This window comes from Euphorbia lathyris, chromosome 3, assembly GCF_963576675.1.
Source record: "Euphorbia lathyris chromosome 3, ddEupLath1.1, whole genome shotgun sequence".
In the NCBI taxonomy this organism is placed as follows: Eukaryota; Viridiplantae; Streptophyta; class Magnoliopsida; order Malpighiales; family Euphorbiaceae; genus Euphorbia; species Euphorbia lathyris.
The window spans coordinates 80,837,997-80,858,565 of NC_088912.1; the positions used below are offsets into that span (position 1 = coordinate 80,837,997).

Consider the following 20,569-nt stretch of genomic DNA (forward strand, 5'->3'; position numbering starts at 1 on the left):
CATAATCGTTACCTTTTCTTTCTCTGGACATGGCTAGAATTCACCTCTTATCTTGTATAGTGGAACTACCAATTCTTTGGTATCCAATCAGTCGAATATCTCTGTAAACTCGGTTATCGTGTCAAAAGTTACCACTTATGCAGCTTTCTACACCATTGCATAACCCATAAATGAAATGATGTATAAGAAATGACTTTCTACTTCTGAGAAAATGCCATCCACATATAATAAAAGGTAAGCAAATTTTATTTATACTTGCATAAAGCATCTAGACAGATTTGAAGAATAATTAAGCACTCCCTTCTGGAGGCTCTTTCTAATTCTACAACTAATTCTTTTTACATGAATTATGCTTCAATAATTTCCACACCAATAACCAATTTTAAATATTACATTTTATGTTACACTCTGTAGATTTCTCAATGTTTTCTTGTATCGGCACAGAAGATATCATGAGATCAATATTCCAAATCACAGCACCACCAATCATCTTCGTATATATCCCATCCACAACTTTCCTTTCGATCATTACTGATCAAGAAAGCAGACAAGTAAAACAATCATGTATCATCATCCTTCACTTCTATACACAGCCTTGATCAGCCATAGCTTGAGCAATAGTTAGAAAAGCCGATATGGCAGCTCCATGTAACAAGGCTCTGTCAAAGTAAGTAGATAGATATGAAAACTTCACTATACTGCCTTATTTCTAGCTAATTAAATGGTAAATGGCTTTTTGCACGAGCATTTGAACAAAATATCAGTCACTTGAAGATCATGCTAAAGGAAAGGTACTTACTCGGGACTCTCTTTTTGGTAACCAAAATCACTTGCTGCCTTGAGGGCTCTTTGGTACGTCTGTTTCATTGCTTCCTGCCAGTTAAGAGTACAATTTTGAGCAAATCACAGTAGAATATGGCTCACCATAAATAGAGCAAAATACACCTGAACTATAATGCTACTACTAACATTATGTCCCTAAAATGCAAAGTCAAAGGACTTTTACGTCACAAAACAAAGTTCATAATATTAGTAGTGCTATAGTTTAGGGGCCATGGATATATTTTGCCCGCCATAAGTATGCAAGTAAACTTAATGTATAAAACAACAGAAAATTAGGTTGATGGGGGAGAGTTATGTAATTACTTTCTAAATCTAAGTCACATGATACAGTAAGATCGGGTGAATATCTTCGACACAAATCAGATAATTCAACAACAAACATTTATTTTAATTTTTGATTTTCGGTGCAGGAATTATGTTGAACTGGTTCAAGCAAACAAATGACTGATAGGTTCATCAATTTGAGCCAAAAGGTTATATGCTGTAGAGATTGAGCATCCCATTTAAAAATAATATGAAGGAAAAGAAATAAAAGCTAACATTGTCTTGCCTGCAACTTAGATTCGAAGTCCTCAGGTGACCAATGCATCAAATTGCATTCATGGTTTAATTCAAGCTCCCCAGCAACAACCTGCGACCAAGTAGATTCAAAATTTAGAGCTCAAATCACTTGCAGTATGAATCTCAATAGCATGTTTTGATGATAAATTTGACAAAGATTATAACTCAATGGAGCTAATTCATGTAGCGTTTATCCTCTGCTAAACCAGAGTGTGCCTGTTTTCGATTGTTTTAAATAGTGAATTATGTTTTCAATGAAATGCCCTTTGAGCACTGGATCTGCTATGGACTGCTTTGACAATTGATTCCTTACAATTTCTGACCACCATTCAAGCAAAAGGAACAATTTTCTGCCTATATGCCCAAATTTAAAACATGGATCTAGAAGTTCAAGTATTCAAATTAGAGTTCTAACATAAAACTAAACCATTAGACCATGTAGTTGGATGGCTTCAACCAGAGACAATACCTGAACAACCGAACACCAAATTTCACATCCATTTGTGATCACATAGCTAACAATCTATAGAACTGTTGGTAAACAAATCAAAACTCAAACCACCATGCAGATTGTTCAAACGAGTGATCGTTTTCGAATATTTAACTATGGGGAGCAAGTCATATATCGGTAGGCAAGCTAAAGGTGAAGGTCTTGCTTCCTAAATGAATTAAATCATTAACAAATTTGATAAAACCAAATTGTTTTGAGTTGCATCAGTCAAATTTGTAAAAACGGCTTCGAAAAGAATGCAGCAGTCTTGCTAAATTCAGCTTAACTTCACCTTCAGCAAGTAGCACTACATCCTGAATATTGTGTCCAAGAGAAAGAATTTGTTTGTGCACAAAAACAATTTGGGTCTTTTAGAGGTTGTAGTTCTTACATTTCCATTTATCTTCATTGTCCAAGATACTCTTCACCAAAACAAAGGATCATGATGAGAAAGAAAACAAGTATTAAGAGAAGATGCATGTCCGTTCAAAAAAAAAAAAAAACTTCAGGATGATATCTATCTAGTTACATTTACAAAAGGCACCAAGTTCAAGAAACATATAGTTTACAGGAGAAAGAATTTAAAGTGAACTCTAATACGAAACAACTTAGAGCCTATAAACAAATTCAATGATTTTGACATTAAACTTCTTAAAATTCCATAAGCTTTAGAAAACAAGCTATACCAAATTAAAGTAACTGGTAAACAGCTTTTCTCTTTTCAAGAGGTAAATAAGGAACCATACTGTTTCAAACACCTTTTTTTTTTTTATATGAAGATAATTTTGCATAAATATTTCTTGATAAGCAGAAAAAGCTTCATGCATACGTCAATGTAGTAAATATCGTACCCCTCCAGCACCAGCTGCCACAGCAGGAGCAATAAGAACATTTGCCTTTTTCAAGACATCAACAGCTTCAGGTGTGCATGGCATGTTTGCACCTAAGAAACACACAATAATGCAACCCCTATCAGCTAACATGAAATTTGAACAAGACACAGAAGGCCAAAGCAACAAGGGATAATGCTTCCTTGCCAAAAAAATAAAAAAGGATAATGCACAGAACTGCTCTTACCTTCTACTAGTATGCGACACCCTGAATTAACCAAATTAATGGCATCAGATTGGTCGATTTCATTTTGGGAAGCACAGGGAAACGCAACATCACACCTCTCACTCCAAGGTTTTGCTTCGTCGTAGTACTTAGATCGAGCATACGTCTTTGAGTAATCTCTGCACATGCCAAATTTAAGGAGGTTGGCAGTTGGCACCCCAGAGCAACTAATATAAGACGGATGCGGAGTTGAAAACAAACCTCAAGCTTCTCTGCTGAGCTTTGATATCTCGGAGAAAAGATATTTTCATGTAATCAAATCCCTCATCATCCACCAAGTATCCCTTAGAATCTGTGCAATATATATCAGGTAAAAAGCATGCATTTCAAAGATTGCAGAAGTAACAGTACATCACTTTGAAGCTCATCCACATTACAATTATATAACCCAATATTTCAAAATTACTTAAGTCTAAAGGATCAACAGTGTAGATGATGGAAATCCTCAAACAAATATAGGATTAAGAAACAGAATGTATAAGCACTGAGAATGAAAATAAGAAGAGCAAACTCAGGTTGCTTGTATAGATTGAAAGATAGAAATAAGAACAAGGTAGATAACAAGATGCAAACAAGCACCTCCCAGTGAAATCCCTCTTTCTCACTAAGAGACAAAGCATAATAATTAAACTTTGCATAACTTGTGCCATCTCACCATTCTCAGCTGTCCTTTTCCTTCTAGAATAAACACGTAATATCTTAGGTTTATTTGCTGATAGCAATTCTCTATCAATACCCCCTCCATTTAGACTAGTCTTATCCTCAAGACTAACTGCAGGAAACTGACTTTGCATAGCAACAGTCTCCTCCCAAGTTGCTTCTTCTTCTGGTTTTCCCTTCCAACAAACAACCCATTGAGTTACTGGTGTTCACCATGTTGGACCAGCGGACCATGAGCAAGAATGGATTCTGGAATGTAGAAGTCAGAAGAATCCAGTTCCAATTCAGAGGGAAGGGTGGCTTCAATGAGCTGAGAATTAACAGCTTTCTTTAGTTGGGAAACATGAAAAAACAGGGTGAATCTTTGAAGTTGCCGGTAACTGAAAACGATAAGCCACTGAACCCAATTTAACTACAATCTGAAAGGGACCAAAGTATTTTGCGGACAACTTCTGATTGGAACGATGAGCATCGGATAGTTGGCTATAAGGACGGAGCTTGAGATAAACCCATTCGCCGACTGAAAAACTAACTTCTCTACGATGTTTATCCGCCTGAGATTTCATTTGCTCTTGGGCATGCTGTAAGTGAACTTTAAGTTGACGCAGAACTTCGTTTCGATCCTGTAATTCCCTCTGGACTGATTCCACCCAAACTTCTCCGGGAAGGAACTGAACTACTGTTGTTATGAATGTAATGACTTATGAATGCGATTTGTGGTTATATATATATATTTTGGCGTATCCCTGTCCCGTATCTCATATTTTTAAAAATTGCAGTTTGCCGTATCCGTACCCGTATCGGTGCTTCATAGTCATCAACTAAGTCGTTCTGGCACCTATGTTCCTTGGCAGTTAAATTTTTCCTCAAATTCAGATCCTCCTAAATCTCTAAATTCTAAAATAGTATTTGCTCTTTTTCAAGAAAAAGTAAAATTGAAGAAAAACTGTGGACTTTCATGACCACCACAATTACGAAATTCTGACAAAAAGAATTAGGCAAAAAGCATCCTGAGGCCCTTTTTTGGTGTATTAAGGCTCTGATCTTTTATTTAGACACATTCAGTTAGCAATGAGGCAGCAGACAGTTCTAATAGGGCTAGGCCCATAGTTTGGAGGGTTTATGAAAGAAGGAAAAAGGGCCAACAGGATGACCACGTGGCTGGGTAGTATTGGCTAGGTCAGTATGAGAGTGTGTGTAATGAGGCTATTAAATAAGAGTGAGGGTACTGTAGAAAGGAGGCGGTAGTTTTGTTGTTTTGAGGACCTTTCTGTTATGTACAGAGGTCTGTGAGGGGACACATTCCCTGGGTGGGCATTACACTCTTTTGGTTCTCTATTGTATTGCTCATTTCATCAATAAACTTGATTTCAATCCATTCATCTTGTCTAGCTTTCCTAATTGTTTATCTGAATCTAGAGGCTTTAAGTTGAGTCGAAGTAAGACAGAATATTTGGAGTGTAAGTTTAGCGGCCGTAGGAGTAGGGAGGCAGGGACAATCACCCTAGATGGGAGAGTTGTTCAGGCCTCGGATTGCTTCCGGTATTTAGGATCTATTATCCAAACGGATGGAGAAGTAGATGGAGATGTTGCTCATAGGATTAAAGCTGGTTGGTCGAAGTGGAAGAGTGCTACGGGTTTCCTTTGTGATCCCGGCATGCCTAATAGATTGAAGGGAAAATTCTATCGGACGGCAATTAGACCAGCATTGTTATATGGTACGGAGTGTTGGGCAGTGAAACACTGCCACATCCATAAGATGTCGGTGGCGGAGATGCGTATGTTGAGATGGATGTGTGGTCACACGAGAAAGGACCGGGTGCGTAATGAAATAATTAGGACAAAAGTAGGGGTCACATCTATTGAGAATAAAATGAGAGAAAACCGACTAAGGTGGTTTGGCCATGTGAGACGTAGAGCGCTTGATGCGCCGGTTAGGAGAACCGAAGAGTGGCAAAGGGATGTAGTGGTGAGGGGTAGGGGAAGACCTAAGCAAACTTGGAGGAGGGTGATCGAGAGTGATATGAGTTTATTGGGAATTGAGGAAAATATGGTAGTGGATAGGACGGAGTGGAGGGAGCGAATCTGTGTCGCTGACACGACTTGATTTTCACGGTTTTATATGATGGTTCATGTTAGCCGACCCCGAATCATTTCGGGACTAAGGCTTTGTTGTTGTTGTTGTTGTTGGTCCGACCTGCCGGGGACATGGATCAAAGGGTCCAAAGCAAGTTCGACGCCACCGACGCGAAGATCGTTGGAGTGGAGAAACAGCTTTCTGGAATGGGAAACCAGGTTGCTAGACTTTCACAGCACATGACAACCATGGAGGTATCCATGGAGGAAATCAAGGTCCAGTTGGCTAGCTTGGTGAAGAAACTTGAGAAACGACCAGTTGAGGAAGAAGACGCAGCATCCCAGGGAAGAAACCCAAGAGTGGTTCGAACCCCAAGCAGTACAGTAGAGGCGGAGATGGTAGGCCAGAATCCCACACCCGGAACACGGCGACAGTTAGAGTTGATTCCGGTCACTTCTAGTTTCAGTGGCGGCAGACCACCGATAGACAACTATTTGGGAGGGAGAAAAGTGAAACTACCCCTGTTTGAAGGCGTGGATCCTAGGGGATGGCTCACCAGAGCCGAAACTTACTTCCGCATTAATCAAACACCGGAAGAACTTCGTATTCCTAATGCCGAGATATGTATGGAGGGATCGGCCATCAACTGGTTCACCGTTTTACAGGAATCCACTCCTCAGCTGACTTGGGAGGTGTTCAAGGAAGAAATACTTCATCGGTTCAGTAATCTCGACATCTAGAACCCTTATCAAGAGCTAGCGGCCATGAAGCAAACGGGAACGATGACCGAGTTCATTGAGGACTTTGAGATGGTGGCTTCCTTGGTTCCCCGTCAACCGGAACTTCAGTACGTAGGATACTTTGTGAATGGGTTAAGGGAGGAAATACGGGATAAAGTGCTTATGCACAACCCACTTTCCCGGCTAGAGGCGATGAGGCTGTCGAAGACGGCGGAGGTGACGATCCATAGAGAGAGAGAGGCGCTGGAAATTTCAGGGGCCTGGGTGGTAACATTAGAGACAGGCGTTCTCTTTCTCATGGGGCTCAGGGTTCAGGAAGTGGCTTCAACAGGCCTGGAGGCACAGCAGGCCCAAATCAATCTAAATGGGCTGGTTCTGAAGGAAAAAATTTTAATGGCCCAAAGGCTGAAACATCTTCCAGGAACTCTTATTCCTCTACTGCGCACAACACTTACTCATCTTCACAAGGCAGTAATTTTAGAAACAGAGGCACCAAACACATAACCCAAAGAGAATGGGATGATCGAAAACGGAGGGGGCTTTGTTTCCGCTGCGCTCAACCCTACACGCCTCAACATCGCTGCACCGAGGGGAAACTCCGGATCCTCCTACTGGCCGACGATGAGGATGTCGATGCAAAAGGAGAGATTGTGTTGGCTGAAGCGATTCCTTCGAACGACGGAGAAGAAAATGAGGGTGTTCTTGGAGAATGTCACGTTCTGGAACGCAACGGAATTGTGGAGCCCAATGATACCGAACTCAAAACCTTCAAGGTTAATGGAGAAATTCAGGGAATTCCTATTTCCATCTTGATTGATAGTGGAGCCACCCACAACTTCCTTTCCAAAACGCTGGTACGATCTCTAGGGCTGCCATCGGAGATGGGAAAGGAAATTACGATCCGTTTAGGGGATGGTTACACCGTCAAAATCAGGGAGCACTGCCCTTTGGTTAATTTGTCTATGGGTTCCTTCCAATGCCAAGTTAAAGCCTTAGTTTTTGAATTGGGGAAGTTAGACATGATCTTGGGAATAGAATGGCTGCGAACCTTGGGTGAAGTCTGCCATGATTGGGGACAAAGAAGAATGAGATTTTGGTAGAAAGGGGAGTTGGTTGACTGAAACGTCCCAGCAAGCGTTCGAAGCACTGAAGGTGGCGCTCACAACCGCTCCTGTTTTAGCTTTGCCTAATTTTGAGGAGACTTTTGACATCGAGTGCGACGCCTCGGGGCGGGGAGTTGGGGCTGTCCTAATGCAGAATTCCAGGCCAATTGCATTCTTCAGTAAGGCCTTGGCTGATAGAAACTTGGCTAAATCCGCTTACGACAAGGAGATAATGGGATTGGCCCTAGCAATTCAACACTGGCGGACGTACATCCAAGGTAGGAAGTTCAGAGTTTTTACTGATCAGAAAAGCTTGAAGCACTTACTTAGTCAGCGCATCACCACGTGCGATCAACAAAATTGGGTCGCGAAACTACTTGGAAATCAATTCGAAATCTTCTATAAGCCGGGAAAACTAAATATGGCAGCTGACTCGCTTTCAAGGAGAGGGGAGGAAGGGGATCTCTCCCAATTTATGGCTTCTTACCCGCGATGGGAGGATGGGGCGAAACTGATCAGCGAAGCAGAGACAGACACACACTTGTGCAAGATCAGAACTGACTTACAAAATGAACCGGAGTCTCGTCCGGGATTTCAGCTTAAGGATGGGGTGCTTTTATACAGGAACAGATTGGTGATATCAGCACAGTCGTCCCTGATTCCGGATTTATTGAATGAGTTCCATTCGTCTCCGACGGGAGGGCACTCCGGCTTCTACAGAACTTACCGTAGGTTGGCAGCCAATATATACTGGGTGGGTATGAGCAGAGCTGTCCAGGAATTTGTTAAAAACTGTGACGTTTGCCAACGTTTCAAGGCATCTACGTTGGCTCCAGCAGGTTTGTTACAACCCCTTAACATTCCAGACGTGGTTTGGCAAGAATTGTCCATGGACTTCATCACCGGTCTCCCTAGGTCTAAAGGCTTCGATGCGATCCTTGTAGTGGTGGATAGGTTGAGCAAATATGCTCACTTCATCCTCCTTAAACACCCATATTCAGCTAAGTCCATTGCTGATATATTTATCAAGGAGGTGGTACGTCTTCATGGAATTCCGGAGGCAATAGTCAGTGATAGGGACCCCATATTCATGAGCAACTTCTGGACAGAGCTGTTTAGGTTACAAGGAACAGTCCTGAAAATGTCATCGGCCTATCACCCCGAGACAGACGGGCAAACGGAGGTCACCAATCGTTGTCTAGAAGCATATTTGAGGTGCTTTGCGGTGGAGCAGCCCCGAACTTGGGCAATTTGGCTTCCTTGGGCCGAGTATTGGTTCAACACTTCCTTTCACATCTCCACCGGCATGTCCCCTTTCGAAGCGGTCTACGGAAGAAAGCCCCCAACACCATTTCAGTTTATTCCCGGGGAAATCAAAGTAGAATGGGTAGCTAGAGAACTATTTGATCGGAAGGAGGCCCTGGAACAGTTAAAGTACAATTTGACCAAAGCGCAGCAATCCATGAAACTGCAGGCCGATAAACACAGGCGAGACATAACGTTCGAGGAAGGAGATTGGGTATTTTTGAAGTTGAGGCCCCATAAACAGCAGTCTGTGGTCCGTAGAGTGAATCAGAAATTGGCAGCTCGGCTTTTTGGGCCCTTCTAGGTTAAGCGTCGCATCGGACCAGTTGCTTACGAGCTGCAGCTTCCTGAGAATTCCAAGATTCACCCGGTGTTCCATGTATCAATGTTGAAACCGGCCAACAAACCCCAAGTTGTAGAGCCCGTCTTACCGGAAGGTTTCGAAGTCTCAATTGACGAAGCTATCGTACCAGAAAAAGTGTTAGCTACAAGGAAGATCCGTCGGGAGGGGGAGGACATCAGTCAATGGCTTATTAAGTGGGAGCATCGTAGTATTGAGGAAGCTACTTGGGAAGACGAAATCAATATCAAAACCCAATTCCCGAGCCTCAGTCTTGAGGACAAGACTGAATTTCATCAGGGGCGGCATTGTTAGCAATGAGGCAGCAGACAGTTCTAATAGGGCTAGGCCCATAGTTTGGAGGGTTTATGAAAGAAGGAAAAAGGGCCAACAGGATGACCACGTGGCTGGGTAGTATTGGCTAGGTCAGTATGAGAGTGTGTGTAATGAGGCTATTAAATAAGAGTGAGGGTACTGTAGAAAGGAGGCGGTAGTTTTGTTGTTTTGAGGACCTTTCTGTTATGTACAGAGGTCTGTGAGGGGACACATTCCCTGGGTGGGCATTACACTCTTTTGGTTCTCTATTGTATTGCTCATTTCATCAATAAACTTGATTTCAATCCATTCATCTTGTCTAGCTTTCCTAATTGTTTATCTGAATTCTTTATCACATTCAGCCCCTGATCATTTATTTTTGGTTGTTTCAGACCCTCTACTAACAGAAGTGAGGGTTGTGTAATACACTAATAGTAAATGGAGAGTGAGTCGCCGGCTGTCAATTTTTTAATATATAAGACCAATAATTAGACTACACATGGCAATGAGAGGAATAAGTTTTTTCCCATTACCTTCCAAAGCAAGCATGTGATTTACTTCATCTGTCTTCTCAAACAAACTCATCTCTCCTCTGCCAAAAAACTTCCCTCTTTGTCAGATTCCGAATTCAGTTGATTATTTTATATGTGGATTGAATTGCTGATATGGCTCATTGAAGTCGTCATCATCCTATTTGGTTTACCATTCCGACAAAAGGTAAAATCACAGACGTTTTATCCGCTAGAAACTTAATACGAGAAGAAACTATGAAAGACCCAAAAAAGCAAGCAGAAACAGAGAATGGAAAGAAACAATGGAGGAGGAAGAAGGATGCAGAGATTGTTCCTAAAATCAGGGTTGGTAGGAGAGAGCAAGAGACTGCTTAAAAGTCGGAAAAGGAGAAGATATAAAAGTGCAAGGAATTTTGGGCCAAAAAACTCAAATTGAAAGAAACTGGAATTGCTAAAAAGAACTGCTGGCATCATATTCCCATGTTAAAATTTTGAAAAAAAAATCAGAAATGATGGAATGGAAACCAATCAGAAAAAAATTCTAGCTTGCAAGAAAAGAAAAGGACTTGTGTGGGTAGCCAGAATCTTGATTTCCTATATTGCAATTGCCAACTCACAATAAGTGGGCCATTTTCAAAGACTTTTAAACACGAGGAATCACTTTGCTGTAGGATAGTGCTTTTAGGTAAAATCCCACATCAACCAGTAATATATAATCAACTGAATTCAAAATCTGACAAAGATTCTCTCTCTCGGAAGGGTTTTTTTTGGCAGAGGAGAGATGATTTTGTTTGGGAAGGGAGATAATCATGCACTTGCTTTGGAAGGGAATGATAACTTTTTTTGTTCTTCACTCATTGCCACATGTCTCTTTATTATTGGTTGTATAAGTCAACAAATTGACTGCCTGAGACTCCCCCTCCATTGACAGAGAGTGTATTACACAACTGTCACTTCAGTTAGTGGAGGTCTAAAATAACCAAAAATAAATTATCAGAGGCATAATGTATCCAAATAAAAAGATTGGGGACTTAACACACCAAAAATTGAAAGATCAAAGGCCTCGAGATGCTTTTTGCCAAAAAGATACATCGAATCAGTTGACTCAATGTTTAGTGTCATTCATTGTTTCTTAAAAGGCAAAAAATGTACGAAACTTGTTTGGAAGGTCCGATGACAGTTATATAACAGTAAAAAAACTAGCCTTTTCAAATTTTTACGAGGCTCTGATACCATGTCAAGAAACCAATTGAACTAAAAGCTTAATCTGATAGTTAAGGTCCAAGAATAGTTTTATTATAATCTCTAGCAGTATTGCCCCTGTGAGACAAATTGCGAGGAATGGATGTGTTCTGCTGGGCTGTAGCAATATGGGCGGATACAGGGTTGGAAAAAGGGTGGAAACAGGTATGTCTGTGTTGGGCGAGGCTGCAACGCCGGAGGAATGATAGTTGGCCACAGCTGATCGGTAAAAGGGAAATTGGAGCTGAAGGACAACAGCGGATTAAAGGTAACAGTGGACTGAGGTTGCTGTTGAGGATGAGAAGACGGTATGAAGGGTGTTTGAACCAAGGAGCTGTTCCAGGAGGTAAGCTGATATGAATCAATTACAGATTGTGGTTGCCAGAATTGTCCAAGCGGTGGGAATAGGGGAGGATTTGAGTGTCATGGCAGAGAGGAAGCAGGATCAGAAATTAGAGTGAATCCTGATTCATTGAATTGAGAGGAGGAATTTGGATTGTGAGATAGAGAGGATTCAACCTCCTGAACAGCGGCCTGAGCAGTGGCCAGAGGTACGCCGGTGGCGGCAGAGACAACAGGAGTGACTTGCTCTGATACCATATTGAGTTTAATTGAGAGAATAAAAGAATAAATTGATTAATCCCACTTAAAGACAGATTACAGACTTTACACATATACAAAGAAGTACGTATACATAGAAGTATAAGGTAAAGTCCTACAAAAAGAAGAATTTAGGATAGAGAGTGTTATCCTAAACATAGTAGACCTAGGAAACAATAATTACAGATGAAGATAAAAACAGAACTCATAATCGTAGTAGAACTAGGAGACACTGCGAAATATAGTCCGATTAGAATGAGGAGACAATATTACCGCTAACAACGGAAGCATACCGATCAAATTATCAAAAGACAAAATGCAACCAAGAAAACTAGATAATAAAAAAAATGAGAAAAAAAAGTATAATCAACATGTTCTAACAGCCAAAGAGTACCTGATACAGAGATGGGAAGAGCACCATAAGCAATAAGCTTTTCCAGAACATGCATTGCAATCTTTCCAGAACCACTTACAACACATCTGCAGAGGAAATTAAGAAAAGAAATAAACTCTAATATTTTCAAGGTATAAAAAGATGTCAATTAACTCCGCATGTGAGGGTCACTTGGTGGCCTTTACAGCCGGTCCCAAGCCCGAACAAAGGAGGAGGGTTGCGGTAGGTTTGTGGCGGCCAGCGTAAAACTTAGCCACATCTTATGACATGAACCATAATATAAATATCGTTGGGACGTTCCCTACTCAGCGACGCGCTGCACTTCCTAGACCCGGGTGTAGTGATAAATGTGCAAGGGTTGCTAGGTCGTCGCCCCGAAGCGGTGCGCCACCCCAGGACCCGGGGGTGGTGTCAAATATGCAAGGGTTGCGGGTAAATAAGCTAGTCCACGGTAATGGTAGGGGTAGGGGTAGGGGTAAGGGTAGTAGGTTACGCTTTGGGACATGGAACATAGGTTCTTTGACAAGAAGATTAGCTGAAATTGTAGATGTTATGAAGAGGAGGAGAATAAATATAATGTGCCTACAGGAAACCAAGTGGGTTGGAGCCAAGGCTAGAGAGATAGCTCCTTGGGGTTATAAGCTTTGGTACTCAGGAAAGGATAAGGGTAGAAATGGAGTAGGTATTCTTATTGATAGGGAGTATATTGATGATGTAGTAGCGGTGTCTAGGAAGGGCGATAGAATTATGAGTGTTAAGCTAGTGATAGGGGATGAGGTTGTGAATGTCATTAGTGCATATGCGCCACAAATAGGATTAGATGTCTCTATAAGACAAGCTTTTTGGGAGGACTTAGAGGAAGTGGTGCAACAGGTTCCTAGGGATGAAAAAATGGTACTGGGGTGATCTCAATGGACACGTGGGTTCTAGGCGAGATGGGTTTGAGAGTGTTCATGGAGGGTATGGTTTTGGAGATAAGAATGAAGCAGGAAATGATATTTTGGAATTCGCATCAGCCTATGACTTGAGTATCATGAACACATGGTTTATGAAGAGAACATCCCACTTAGTGACTTATCGGAGTGGCGGTAATGCGAGCCAAATTGACTTCTTCTTAGTAAGGAGTGCTTGGAGAAAGAGTTATATTGATTGTAAGGTGATCCCTGGTGAGAGTACGACAACCCAACATAGAGTAGTGGTGCTTGATTTTCAAAGTAGGAAATGTATAAGAAAACAAACACCACAAGTAGAGACTAAGATTAAGTGGTGGAAATTGCAAGGGGAGAATCAACAAAAATTTGTGGATGAGATGACCAAAAAAGATATTTGGACTTGTAATATGGATTTAGATATAGATTCGGTATGGATTAAGATGGAGCATAGTATAAGGGAAGTAGCAAAGGAAGTTCTAGGGGAATCTAAAGGTAGCATGCCACCGGGTAAGGACACATCTTGGTGGACAGAAGAAGTACGACAAGCAGTAAAGAGTAAGCGAGAATCTTATAAAATATTGGGGAAATGTAGGAGTGACGAGAACTACGAAAAATACAAAGAGGCTAAAAGGGAAGTAAAGAAGGTCATACGAGATGCTAGAGCAAAGGTGAATCGGGATCTGTATACAAGATTGGATACGAAAGAAAGGGAAAGAGACATATATAGAATTGCTCGGATGAGAGATAGGAAGACGCGAGATCTCGGAAAAGTTAAATGTGTGAAGGATGTGGACCAGAAAGTCCTAGTTGGAGATACGGATATCAAGGAACGATGGAGGTCCTATTTTGATGACTTATTTAATGGAGATCGCAGACAAGATGTTGGAGATATAAGTATCCACCACGATATGATAAATCATGAATGCCTGCGGAGAATTCAAAAGGATGAAGTCAAAATGGCATTAAGTAAGATGAAGTTGAAGAAAGCAGTAGGACCTGATGACATCCCTATTGAGATTTGGAGATGTTTGGGAGAAAGAGGGATCGAATGGTTGACGACGTTCTTCAACAAAATTTGGAGAACAATAAGATGCCATCAGAATGGAGGAAAAGTATCTTAATCCCTTTGTATAAGAACAAAGGCGATGTCCAAGATTGTGCCAACTATCGGGGAATCAAATTAATGAGTCACACTATGAAACTTTGGGAGCGAGTGATCGAACAAAGGCTAAGGAGGACGGTGAAGATCTTGGAAAACCAGTTTGGCTTTATGCCGGGAAGATCAACTATGGAAGCCATCCATCTAATGAGACAATTAATGAAGCACTATCGAAATAAGAAGAAAGACTTGCATATGGTTTTCATTGACTTAGAAAGCATATGATAAGGTACCAAGGGAAGTACTTTGGTGGGCCTTGATAAGGAAAGGCATTTCGCGGAAATATACTGACATCATAAAGGACATGTATGAGGGAGCATGCACGAGTGTACGTACTAGTGTTGGGAAGACTGAAGAGTTTCCTATTACGATTGGAGTGCATCAAGGTTCCGCACTAAGCCCATTTCTTTTTGCCATCATTGTGGATGAACTAACAAGTTCACTTCAAGATGGTATACCATGGTGCATGCTGTTTGCAGATGATATTGTGTTGGTTGATGAGACGAAAGGAGTGGAGAGGAAGTTGGAACTATGGAGACAAACTCTAGAATCTAGAGGCTTTAAGTTGAGCCGAAGTAAGACAGAATATTTGGAGTGTAAGTTTAGCGGCCATAGGAGTAGGGAGGCAGGGACAATCACCCTAGATGGGAAAGTTGTTCAGGCCTCGGATTGCTTCCGATATTTAGGATCTATTATCCAAACGGATGGAGAAGTAGATGGAGATGTTGCTCATAGGATTAAAGCTGGTTGGTCGAAGTGGAAGAGTGCTACGGGTTTCCTCTGTGACCCCAGCATGCCTAATAGATTGTAGGGAAAATTCTACCGGACGGCAATTAGACCAGCATTGTTATATGGTACGGAGTGTTGGGCAGTGAAACACTGCCACATCCATAAGATGTCGGTGGCGGAGATGCGTATGTTGAGATGGATGTGTGGTCATACGAGAAAGGATCGGGTGAGTAATGAAATAATTAGGACAAAAGTAGGGGTCACATCTATTGAGAATAAAATGAGAGAAAACCGACTAAGGTGGTTTGGCCATGTGAGACGTAGAGCGCTTGATGCGCCGGTTAGGAGAACCGAAGAGTGGCAAAGGGATGTAGTGGTGAGGGGTAGGGGAAGACCTAAGCAAACTTGGAGGAGGGTGATCGAGAGTGATATGAGTGTACTGGGAATTGAGGAAAATATGGTAGTGGATAGGACGGAGTGGAGGGAACGAATTTGTGTCGCTGACACGACTTGATTTCACGGTTTTATATGATGGTTCATGTTAGCCGACCCCGAATCATTTCGGGACTAAGGCTTTGTTGTTGTTGTTGTATAAAAAGATGTCAATTCCCACTCAGATGGCACTAAATTTTCAGGCTAACATTGAGAACAAGCAGGCATCCTATGTTGAACGTAGATATTTTGATTTTCATGTTATTAGCTTGTAGGATGATAACAGTCAAACAGAGTTAAGTGAAGGACCTTAATCCTTTGAGCTCTTTATTCATATCTGCAAGCATAAGCTGAGCAAAGAAAACCTGCATAACACGAGATATCATTAAATTTATAGTCACTTAATATATATTAAGGTTACCTGTGTACACCCTAGTCAAATATATTGCAAGAACAAGAATTAAACCTTACACGCACATGCTTTATCACTGTTAACATATGTCACATACACAAGAAAGAAGAGGGACCAGAAATGATAATTACCAGTTCTTATTCTATTAATAGCTATTGCAGTTATTCTATTTTACTTTTCTATTTTACTTTTACTGTCATTCCTTATGGTTATTTCCTTTGTTATCATTGTCTTTTGGACTGTAGCTAAGTTTGTTAGTCCAGCTGTCATTCTAAAGCTGTTTTGTACCTCAGCTGTCCTTGCAGATATAAGGTCATGCCATTGTGTATGGCAAGCTATCAATGAAGAAATATCAAATTAATTCTTATTCTAACTCTTGAAAATTCTCATCAGAACCCTAGTTCTGACATACAAACACTTCAAATAGGCAAGATAAGAGTTAAGATGGTGACATCATTACCAGTCCATAGCCAGTAGCTTCAGTTCGAAGGCTAGAGCCTGACCAAAATATCCTTGGCCCTGTAAAACTTCCCTGCATAAGGGATACATATGAAGGCATATAGATAAGTAACTAAAACTTCTTCCACTAACTACGCAATTAATTAAAAGCACAGTTAAGAAGAACAAAGACACAATGCAATGTATATCATATAGATATGATAAGAGTTCTTTAAAATAGATGAAAGCCTGACTTCTACTCCAACAGTATAAACCTAAGGCAAACATCAAAATATTACTCATGCAATTAGAGACTCTAGAAAAGTAATAAACTTTTCACACAGTAAGTTGATAGACTTCAGCTAAACAGTATAATTTCATAATCCTTAAAAATAGATAGACGCTAGAATGAGCAACAAAAAAAGCACACAAATTGAAGTGTTCATTTGTCATGAAGTCAAGGTTATAAAATTCCAAGTTAATATCAGGATTTGAAGAAGAAGAACCTGAAAGTGCCCAGCAAGACGTCTATACTGCCCAAACAGATATCCCATTTCTCGAGTACCAACACCCATCTCCTCAGAAGGTAGATCCTAAAATGTATATAACATAAAATAAGATCAGTACAGGAAAGTAATCAATCAGAGATTAGACAGATAGGGCAACAGAATATTTTTTTATATTACCTTGTCAGGACCCAGATATCTATACATCTCATTCATAAAACTTTGACAAAAGCGCATAACCTGCAAATGAGAGTTTCACTACAATTAAAGAGATTTCAAGAAACTGCTGAGATAAATAAACTTCATAATTAGAATGGTAGTAACCTCATTATCACTTTTTCCTTTCGGATCAAAATCACTTCCACCTGCAGCCCCTCCCAGCTTATAAGGAGATAAAGCATTCTTTAACGTCTGATAAGGTCGAAAGCGCAAAATAACATATCAATCTCAGAGTTAAACATCTCTCATATATGAAATTTTCAAAAGTCACATTGCATAATCTATACGAGTTTTTCTACCATTTCCAACAAAAAATTTCCCCTATTGTATTCAGAATAGATTCTTTCTTCCAATGCTATTGTTTTTAACATTACCTCAAAAAACAACTCAGTCCTAAATACATACCAACTTTATAATTCAGAAGCAGAAGGAAGAAACAGGACAAGCATAGGTTGAGCTTCAACATGAATTTGAAAGAAAAAAAGTCACTAAGACTGCCCATTGAGAGCTGATAAAGAATACCTGTTCAAAAGCGAGAAATTTAGCAATACTCAAGTTCATTGAAGGATGAAAACGCATTCCACCCCTACATGGACCCAATGACTGATTAAAATGTACTCGAAACCCCCGGTTTACATGTGTCTCGCCCCTGTCGTCCACCCAAGGTACCCGGAAAAGAAGCATACGCTCAGGTTCTAACAAGCGTTCCATGATGTTGACATAACTAAAAAATAGCAGAGCCACTCCATCAATATAAGAATAAAAGAGAGAGAGCCAAGACGTCCATCTAAAATTTAAAAGAGAATTTCATTCTACAGTAAACTCACTGTGTATTTTTTGCAATGACTCTTTCCAAACCATGAACAACTTCTTGCACTGATTGTATGAATTCAACCTCATGTGGATCCCTTCTGAGTGCCGCTTCAACAATTGTTCCCGCCGTTTTTGACATGAGAGCTTCATTTTAAGGCATTGGCATGTGACAGCCATTAGGAAAAAAAATCAGCAACATAAAGTTAGGGAAAGAACTCTTGCAATGCATTTTTTAAAAACTGGATAAGGTATGCAACCAGTAAAAAGAAAAAAAAGCTTCAAAAAGTATTAGATATTAATTTTAAACTAACAGAATTATAGAATGAGCGTACAACCTTTTACATAAATGGGTTTATCAACAATAATCTTATCCTTGGAGGCTATCTGAAGACGAAGAGCCTCTTTGTGAAGCAAACTATTGTTATGTTCTTCCAGTGCACTCATCTGCATATTCCTACTGCCTTCATTGCCGTATGGATTCCTTCTGTGCTTCCTTCCATATTCTCTACAAACAGAGCAGAATATTCTTGCAGTTCCGTCCTTTACATCAACATATGCCCACTTGTAAGTATCAGCCCATTCCTCTCTCCATCGCTTGACCACCTTCTTCTTCCTTTTCGCTGGTTGTGACTTTGAAATATCTTGATCTCCATTGGACAACTGAGAACTAATTACCATATTTTTGGCCTCATCATGGTCTTCAGCAGAAGGTTCACCGGGTGGGCCACTGATGAGAGGGGTATTAGCAAATGAAGTGTCATCATCCCCATGACCAATTTCCAGATCAATCTCCTCCCCGAGTTCTCTGACCATCAAATGATGCCTCTGTGTTTGCTGAATCAAGTTCATATCATCCATTGCAGAATTCATCCCTACTGCACTGTTCGGCAGCAACATTCAGCATGACAGACCAATCACGCTGTAGAATCCTGCAGTCCATTATCACATAGACAGTGCACTTTCTAATCAACTAATTGCCATCAAAGATTTAAATAACTTTTATAATGGTCGAGAAAATATGCCAAAAAGGAAAAGAAAAAATCATGCCTATTCCGTTAACTATGACCCAAGAAGCTGCAGACCTCAACCCAATTAATACTATCCATAATTGTTATCTTAAGAAAAGGCAATCTTCAAGTTGCCAATTCAACCCTTTATGGAATCACTAAACCAATTCAGGAAATTTCTGACACTACTATTCAATTAGTTCATACTGGTTCGATGTCGAACATAGAAGCAAATACTAGAGACCAAATCAATGTCATGACATAAATTTGCTCCATAAAAAGTTTACCTAGATGCATATGCTAAATTAATGCAAGGTCCTAAACACCCAGAAGAATTTAGCTTCTGATTCATAATTCACCACAAAAACGATCCTTTTATTTGACAATTTAGAAGAAAAGTAAAAGTACTTATATCATCACCCATAAGGTGAGAAATTGATCCAAGCTTAGTAATACAACTAAACAACTTCAGGAATCTTTTAATCCATTTCCAAGGACAAAAAAAAAATCACGGTTTCAAAGAGCCAAAATCCATTGACTCATCCATTAATCACTCTCCTTGGGAAAACACAGTTAAAAAACGGTTCATGATAACATAAAAGCCAAAATTCAACAACCAACTTCCTCAATTAAAAGTGCAGAAAACCCACTAGAACACGAAAATTCCTCAGAATTACTAAAAAAATACGAATTCTTAGCACTAAATTCAAATACCCGGAACCCATAAAATTATAAATTTCACTTGTTGAAGCCTACCCAGACGTTGATATTAAATTATAAACAGCACCAAGATTCCGAATTAGAAAACATCAAACCTTAAAGATAAACGGGAGCAACCAAAGTTGCGCCTTGAAAAGTTGAATTATTTATGTGAAGTTGCAAAGGACTCGCGTCTCCCTTAAACAACTGTTCCGGGTGTAAGCTAACAGCAGAGATGTTGAGAGTGTTGTGGCAGTAAGATCGAATTCATAAGGGAAGGAAGTGGGCTGCTTCTCTGATCACTGATCTTTTCTCCTTTTTCCGGCAACAAACCAAGATATTGTAGACCATGGTTTAGATTAAAAAATAAAAGAGTTCCTCTTTTGTTTTTTTTCGTTTGGTGGCAAAAGAAGAAAAAGAAAATACTCTAAAATGTGTTTTCGTTTTTGTTTAATTCCACCCAACCATGATTTTGTTGTTTCTTTCTAAAAGTTGCATATTTTCATGCATAAAAGGAAAAAAATAAATATTTACTAAGCACCGTTTGATTAAAAAAAAAAGACAATAAAAGAATTACTTAAATTAATTAATGTATTAGTTTTTCAAAAGAAATTAATGTACTAAGGCTTTATTTTGATAACCATCAAAAGCACTTGATATAGGAGGTGAGATAGGGATAAAAAATACGAGATAGAAAAGTGAGACAAACGAAGAATAAACCTTTTATCCCTCAAATCCTATGTCCAAGAGGGGGGTGGTATAAGGAGGTGGGATAAGCTCCTGCGATTTTAATAGGATGACAAAATCCGTCTTATCCCTCAAATTAACGTTATGTAGTTTAAATAAGGTTAAAATAGTAAAATGTATTATTTTATCTCTATCCCTATCCCACATATCAAATATTGAATAATATTTCTCGACTATC

General features: G+C 40.0%; 1 protein-coding gene across 5 annotated transcripts; it reads right to left on the reverse strand.

Annotated features, from left to right (window-relative positions):
• Nucleotides 1–225: 225 nt before the first annotated feature.
• Nucleotides 226–20,089, reverse strand: LOC136222691 (uncharacterized). 5 transcript variants are annotated; one of them, XM_066010423.1, is made up of 16 exons: nt 19,761–20,087; nt 18,274–18,867; nt 17,953–18,082; nt 17,648–17,849; nt 17,231–17,317; nt 17,087–17,146; nt 16,907–16,993; nt 16,423–16,494; nt 15,860–15,915; nt 12,299–12,384; nt 3,212–3,302; nt 2,972–3,129; nt 2,746–2,837; nt 1,394–1,474; nt 800–873; nt 226–659 (listed from the first exon to the last, which is right to left on the reverse strand). In XM_066010423.1, exons 2-16 carry the CDS (start codon nt 18,833–18,835, stop codon nt 584–586), a joined length of 1,914 nt encoding a protein of 637 aa, XP_065866495.1. In that variant the 5' UTR covers nt 18,836–18,867; nt 19,761–20,087; the 3' UTR covers nt 226–583. The 5 variants fall into 5 exon arrangements, 1 of the variants encoding a protein (XP_065866495.1); XR_010685690.1 differs by having other exon boundaries at nt 623–659; nt 1,384–1,474; nt 19,761–20,089; XR_010685691.1 differs by lacking the exon at nt 226–659 and adding an exon at nt 2,286–2,316 and having other exon boundaries at nt 795–873; nt 19,761–20,089.
• Between the last annotated feature and the right edge of the window lie 480 nt (nt 20,090–20,569).

Coding starts and splice junctions, on each gene's coding strand:
- LOC136222691 (XM_066010423.1), bottom strand. CDS start 18,835: ATGTTGCTGCCGAACAGTGCAGTAGGGATGAATTCTGCAATGGATGAT. Junction 17,318..17,647: donor AATTTCTCGCTTTTGAACAG/GTATTCTTTATC, acceptor CGACCTTATCAG/ACGTTAAAGAATGCTTTATC. Junction 16,495..16,906: donor GTCTTGCTGGGCACTTTCAG/GTTCTTCTTCTT, acceptor TCCCTTATGCAG/GGAAGTTTTACAGGGCCAAG.